This window comes from Pundamilia nyererei, unplaced genomic scaffold (genome assembly GCF_000239375.1).
Source record: "Pundamilia nyererei isolate P.nyererei 1_Seehausen unplaced genomic scaffold, PunNye1.0 scaffold00056, whole genome shotgun sequence".
In the NCBI taxonomy this organism is placed as follows: domain Eukaryota; kingdom Metazoa; phylum Chordata; class Actinopteri; order Cichliformes; family Cichlidae; genus Pundamilia; species Pundamilia nyererei.
In genome coordinates this window covers 3134120-3141177 of record NW_005187457.1, presented here as the reverse complement: position 1 = coordinate 3141177, position 7058 = coordinate 3134120, and the positions used below count along the sequence as shown (strand labels likewise).

Here is a 7058-nt window from a genome sequence, read left to right as displayed (position 1 = left end):
AGATGATACCATGATTGTATCATTTTAATCTCCATCCGGTAGTCCTGGGAATAAATCAAACAAGGAGTGAAATATGTTATTTATAATAATAATAATGGATTGGATTTATATAGCGCTTTTCAAGGTACCCAAAGCGCTTTACAATTCCATTATTCATTCACTCTCACATTCACACACTGGTGGAGGTAGCTACAGTTGTAGCCACAGCTGCCATCGGCCCCTCTGGCCAACACCAGTAGGGTAAAGTGTCTTGCCCAAGGACACAACGACCAGGGCATCGAACCGGCGACCTTCCGGTTACAGATGTGCTTCCCAACTTCCTGCACCACGGTTTATACAAGCTGCTTCTGTCAAAATATCAACATGTTTAATACAAACAGAACTTACTTGAACTGTGGGTGCAGTACTCGCAAACAACAAGGACGTTATTAGCTTGGTCAAGAAGAAAGATTTCAGAAAGTATCCAATCAGGACAAAGCCTCACTTGAACCTAACCTGACCCCAGACCATACACAACAATTTCTAAATGGGTGATTGTGCCAAGTATTTATATTTAAACATACTAACAATAATATACAGCAATAGATCTACTTTTACAGTATACATAAAAAATAAAGTAAAATAGAATAAATTGCCAAATAAAAGGATTCGTATTTAAACTAATTTTTATTCTAAAACATTATGTGATCATATATTATATTAATCACTGTTAAAGACTGAAAATACATTATTAGGTTTGTGTGTAATCTCATGGTGACCATTAGCAGTGTGTCACTGCAGGATTTCCCTTGTTATTCTTTCGTGTTTCTGTGATAGCTCGGTATTATGCGTGGTTTTTGTTTTTGTTTTTTTTTTCAATTTTCCCACCCTTCTCTGGTTTATCTGACTTCCCCTCTTCTTTATTTCCTCTTCTCAGGAATGTTGCTTGGTTGACGCTGTACTTCAGGCTGATACTCAAACAGCTGTGTTGGCAACAGATGTTTGGTGCTTTACAGCACGGTGAGAATGAAGAGTAATGTTACTTTTTGGGTTTTTTTGTTTTGCTATGAGGGACCTTTAGACTAATTTCAGATATTGCTTGTGAAGATTTAGTTTATTAATTGAATCAAATGCTTTTTTTTTTGGTCTTTTAAATCTGTGCTGACAGGTATGGGACAGCAGAGCTTTGCCTACATCATGTCCTCCTTATTGCTCAACTGGTATGTAGAGACCGGCAAAATGCACAACGCACAAACATATTGATTTGAAAGTGAGACGTCACAGCAGACAGTACTTCACAACATTTTGAAACTAATGAAATAGATTGGAGCTGATATTAATAACAATTATTAATTAATTCAATCATAATAATTCATGTGTCACTTTCAGTAGTGCATAGATCTAAATGCAGTTGCGGTAAAGGAAAAGAACACACAAGATTAGGAGTGTAATCCTACATCTGAAGCTTGCCTTCATTAGTTTGGAGAGTCTCTAAAATACTTTAACTATGGCCCGACAGCCCCTCTCAGTCTTTGTCTCATGCATCACAAAAAATAACGTCTCAGTTGTTTAAACAGGCAGATTGTCAGATTAAGCTGGACGTCACAGGCTAACCTTTCTCTTACCTGTTTGTTTTGGTGCTTTCACTCAGCTGTTCATCACCCCTCCCTGCTGCTCCCCTTCTTCTCTTTCAGGTGAAAGCATGTGCCACCGATTGTTACCAGTCATCACATCTGGGCACGCTGTTAAAACGCATGGTTTTTCTAATGACGCCGAACCATCAGGTTAGAATCCCCAGGAGCAGTGGGGACAGATTTCAGGGAAATATGAATTATGCTAGAGAGTCAGCCCACACTGTATTAAAGTAAATCACACAAAGACTTTTGCTTAATTTACAAATAATGAAATACATGGATTCATATTTAAACATTAAAATGGTTGAAAAGCTGGTGTTTTTTCTTATTGGAGCCAATTAGAGGCAAAGACAAACATGTAAAATGCTGGACAGCAGAGCAGCACTGATGCGTTACCGGAGTGATGAGCATCATTCTCACATATGAGTTTGTAATTGAAGTCCCACATTCAGTCGAATTAAGATGTAGTCCCTGTGTACAAGTGAATCCTTGTACCATCCATATAATTTGGAGTAGAGTGCCATTTTCTGGGTTTAGATGATGCTTAAGAAATCAATAGAAACAACTTCAATGAATAAAAAAATAATCTTAATAAATAATGTCTTCTCCCATAATCTTATGTATTTATTTTCACAGATGGAACTGGTGTCACATTTTCCACCCTCTGAGATGGAAAACCTTCGAGTTTGGCACCATGTTCTCCTCAGAGCTCTTTCTCAGGACATCTGCCGGCAAGTAGTGACAGAAATCACTGGTTTAACTCAAAAAGTGCTGGCTGACTGGCAGAATGGAGGATACAAACTGGGACAAGTCGGCAAAGTGGTAAGGACAACCTTAGCAGTGGGATGTAATGGGAGTCTTGCACCCCATCGCTGAATCTTTTTAGCATGGTTTTATCAAGTGAAGGCCTTTTATTGTTTGTGCAAAGGACAAAACAAAAGTCAAAAATAAACATGTACTCATTCATCCTTATTATTATAGCCTTGCATGCAACAAAGACAGAGTTATTTGATGTACAAACATTAAGGCTGCAGCCTCGTTTGTACTTGTGCCGTGACGATGGCAGCTTGATTATAAATATCAGCAATAAATGATGTTTGGACTGTGATAACCTTTTTCCTGCAATAGACTGTTAGTGACCTTTCCATTGTTGGCCTATGAACTCAGAGCTTCCAGTGAGTAATAGTTACGCAGCTGAGATTAACACAGAATGGTTAATGGTTGTTTTTATTACTGATCAGTCCATGAAAACATAATCTTGTGTGAATTTACAAAGTTCCTCCTGTTACCAGAATGCAGTGCTGATGTCTCTCCTATCGGTGGTTCGAGGCCAGTCCTCTCCCGAAGAGCCGTGTGTGTTGTCTTCTGTGAGGATGGTCACACAGCTCTGGTTACGAATGAGTCCAGACCAGGTAGCAAACAGTACAGGCACAAACAGGTGGAGTAAATGAGAAGATGCAAGACCAGTAAACTGTAACCTGCCATGCTGTAGTTGCAGACCCACCCTGTGCTCCAGTGGATGCTGCAGCTTCTCTTGTCACTGTCGGCCATTTTAGTGAAGCACATTGAACCTCACGTGATTTGTCAGGTGAGTTGTTGGCCGTCACGTTAACATTTAAAGAGGGCAGAATAAATTTATTGATGTGTGTGTCTCTGTGTGTGTGTTATCCCAGGCTCTGGTGTGTCTGGATGCTATGGTTTCTCAGAAATGTGCAGATTGGTTACTGCTGGCTGCTTTGGAGTTTCTCTGCTCTCTGGGGAAGATTTTTGTCCCCCCTGACAGCCAGGTGATAAAAGACTTTTTACAAATGATGATTTTAATTTTGGTTTACTTGTCTTTCTATTGTCTTCTTTAGCCTACTGTTGTTGCTAAAGCTGTGAGCCTGCAAGATAGATAGATACACACATTTTGTTGTATAAAGGAAAGTTCGTGATAAGAAGCAAATGATAATAACCATTTTTATTTTCTTAAAATAAAAATAATAGAAACAAATTGCGCATTTTCTCAGTTATGACCCGTTTTGGTTCCAGAGTCAAATTCTTCCGAGGCTGAGTGGCCTGTTTGGAGTCCTTTTGGCTGACGAGTCCTGGCTGTTGCACCAGCACACCCTGGAGGCCTTTTCTCAATTTGCAGAGGTATTAATTTATAAGTCTAACATAATTTTCATATTACATTAAATTCATACACTGTTGAAGCTTAAACGTAACCTTGATATATCCTTCTGACGTCAAAGAATACAAACCACGAAGAAGTAATCTCTCAGAGTTTGAGTGTCGAAGAAACCAAAACCAAAGTGGTTAATTATCTTAGCAAGGTAAGGGAAATCTATTATTTGTTCATGAACATGTATATAAAAACAAAGCATGGTGAAGTCGTCATTTCTTTTGCTGCAGACGGTGAATGCACATGAAGGCAATGAGTTACGGCTGGAGAGGCTCAAACATGAGACACAACACATCAAGCAACACAATGAGAAGCTGGAGTGTAGCAAAGAAAAGCCTTTCAGCAAACCACCTTCTGAAGTTGTTCCAGACTCAGAGGTTAGTTTAATCAACTTGAAATGTATTCAGTGTTTCTGAATATGCATGTTCATGCACAGTCTTGTCTCACATACACGTTTCATATTAGTAGTAGCCGGCTTATATTAATTTAAAGCTACCAGAGCATAAGGAGACAGTGCACATTGCACAAAAGCAGCTTGGATTCTCATATTTTATTAGATGTCAGAGATGATCAGAATCACTTTTATTTTGCTAAGCATAAAAAACCAAATACTTTGTTTAGCAGTAAAAGATTTGAGTGAACGCATCCAACTTCAATGTGACTGTTTGATTGGAAGTCCGCTTTGTCAGATATTCATAAATATGGCAGTGGGTAAGATTTGTGTTTTTGATATTTTCATCACAAGATTTTGCTCCAGGTTCAAACTGTGTCCTATGAAGTACTATAGAACATGAATCATGTTATATAAATAAGTTTAATTAACAAGACCTTTATCTTTTTCTTTAACTATTCATCCCTCTCAGCCATGCCCTAAGAGAGCTCGACAGGAGAACAGCGCAGAGCAGGAATACAGCCGCTATATCCAGACAGCTGAGAGTGCTTTAAAAGCCCTTCAGGCTCTCACTGATGGTAAAACTAACAGTAGTGCACCACCTCCACAGTGGCTGGACTCCAGACTACAGGAGCTCCAGACTCTCCTAACCCACATCACTACAGTCAGACCCAGCAGCTCGAGATAGTTTTTTATCTCAGGGTGTTTTCTTTCTGTATGGAAAACCCACAAAGTCCCCACAACTTTTGCTGCTATTGAAAATGGTTTCTCTCTCTTTTTAAAAAAAAATGTTAATCTTTGTTCTTTTTTTTATTAAACCTGTTTCTGAAACTTGAAGCATTTCATTTCTTTTAGATATAGCGTCGATCGTCTTTCCTGGGTGGGTCGCTGTACTGTAAAACAAAACAGTAAACACATTTGATACAGTAAGTTTTACTTTATTTCACCATCAACCCAAAAGCTACTAATAAATTATGCAATTCTGATTTCACATTCATTCAAAGTGCAAGCCTTCAGTTAATCAAACTGACTCTTTTTGGGAAGACCCAGTATCTCTGAAACGTTTCTTTATGCCACTAGTGAAAATAACCCATAAAAAAAAGAAAAAAAAAAATGAGAGTAGAGCAGATGAAACAGGATTACATTCACCTCTGATTGGCAAATTATAAATGGCTTATTTTGTCCAAGTCTAGCACCATCTGATGAAGAGCTGATCGTTCCAGTTTAAAAGAAAGTTCTCATTATTAAAAATGACAAAATCAACATAACATAAAAAGCCTTAGCCCATCCCTGGCATTACCATCCCTACTGCATCATGTTAAATGAGAAACTACTTCCAGTTTACTGGTCTGTTGGCACTCCAGATGTGGTGCATGGGTTTCAGTTTTCCAGTGGTCAAGTCTTTTACTGCAGATGGAAGTAATGGATCAAACGTAATCACCAGGCGTTATCCTCCCAGTTCAGGTCATCTTCATCTCCCCAGCCATCTGGTTCAGTCTTTGAGAGAAAAGAAGTAAAGGAAAAGGAAAAGCAATCATCCACTGGGAAAAATATTTACAATAGTGGGAAATTCTTAATTCTCATTGATTGTCATTGACGGTCACTTTTTACCCCTCAGCTGTTAAAAGGCTAATGGGCTACTGTCCCCACAGTGGGCAGGTGGCATGGGCACCCATGTTTGTGAATGAGAATGAGGTGACAGGATTTTCAAATTCATACAGTAGGTGCATCTACTAAAAATCTTGAAAAAAGTTAATCTCAGTGACCTTAAATTCAAGGTCAGAGGTCAGTTTTTCTGAAAATCACCTTGGATTTTGAATTTTATACTGTATGTGCATCAACTTGCAAGCTGAGAGGTAACACTTGTGGCCGTCAGTATTTTTAAAGTTAGACATGCATTTGTATCTCTTCTGTGTCTTCTGGCTTGTAGGTTCTTCAAAATCATGGCAGCTGTGTTAAATGGTTACAGGTTGCAGTAATTTCCAAAGTTATACACAGAAGTGTAACTGCCAAAAGAATTTCAAGTCATGTTGGAACCTACCGTCACTAGATAATTCAAAGTAAAATTTGTTAGTGGAAAAAACAAAACATCTAGTTGTAAATGGATGGATTCTTATACAGCGCTTTTCTACTCTCCCAGAGTACTCAAAGCGCTGTATACAACATGCCTCATTCACCCCCACTCAGACAAGCACTTCCTTCTTAAGTGCAATCTAAGCATTCGCACACATTCACACTCCGATGGATGCATCGGAGAGCAACTTGGGGTTAGTATCTTGCCCAAGGATACTTGGCATGCAGACTGGGGAAGGATTGAACCACCAACCCTTCCAGGCAGTAGCTGATCTGCTCTACCACCTGAGCCACAGCCACCCCAAGCCTAACGAGCCTGTGTTTTCAGGCTTGTTACAGTCTGCATATCTAAAAGTTCTACAAACCAACAAGGCCTCCAAAAACAGTGAAATGAAGAAACAGTCATACCTTATAACTGATTGTACACAGATGGTGCTTCACATACAGCGGGTAAAATAAGTGTTGAATACGTCGCCAATTTTCTAACTAAATATATTTCTGACGGTGCTACTGACATGAAATTCTCACCAGTTATTGATAACAACTCATCCAATCCATACTGAGAAATGACAGGGAAGTATTGAAGTATTGAATACTTCGCACGTGATTTTGGTCCATTCTTCCACACAAACATTCTTCCAGGTTCTTTAGGCCCCTTCTATGAACTCTGAGCTTTAGTTTTTTTAATTCAAGTCGCTTTTATTGTCATTTTAACCATGGACAGTCGTACAGTACAGAGTGAAACGAGGCAACATTCCTCCGAGACCCTGGTGCTACATATGACATAACAGATGGCAAGGGAATAGAAAGCACAAAA

General features: G+C 39.1%; 2 protein-coding genes across 2 annotated transcripts in view; one reads left to right on the top strand and one right to left on the bottom strand.

Annotated features, from left to right (window-relative positions):
• firrm (fignl1 interacting regulator of recombination and mitosis) overlaps positions 1–5276 on the top strand; it is a 12232-nt gene extending 6956 nt beyond the window's left edge. The window contains exons 15-25 of the mRNA XM_005734112.2: positions 917–999; positions 1148–1199; positions 1674–1763; positions 2250–2435; positions 2906–3025; positions 3106–3201; positions 3287–3400; positions 3645–3749; positions 3848–3928; positions 4008–4154; positions 4641–5276. Of these exons, the coding sequence (XP_005734169.1) occupies positions 917–999; positions 1148–1199; positions 1674–1763; positions 2250–2435; positions 2906–3025; positions 3106–3201; positions 3287–3400; positions 3645–3749; positions 3848–3928; positions 4008–4154; positions 4641–4856 (1290 nt within the window). The 3' untranslated portion in view covers positions 4857–5276. The remainder of the gene's footprint in view (positions 1–916; positions 1000–1147; positions 1200–1673; positions 1764–2249; positions 2436–2905; positions 3026–3105; positions 3202–3286; positions 3401–3644; positions 3750–3847; positions 3929–4007; positions 4155–4640) is intronic.
• The window catches only part of scyl3 (SCY1-like, kinase-like 3), a 10473-nt gene continuing 8683 nt past the window's right edge, over positions 5269–7058 (bottom strand). Inside the window, exon 14 of the mRNA XM_005734113.2 lies at positions 5269–5665. Within this exon, the coding sequence (XP_005734170.1) occupies positions 5606–5665 (60 nt within the window). The 3' untranslated portion in view covers positions 5269–5605. The remainder of the gene's footprint in view (positions 5666–7058) is intronic.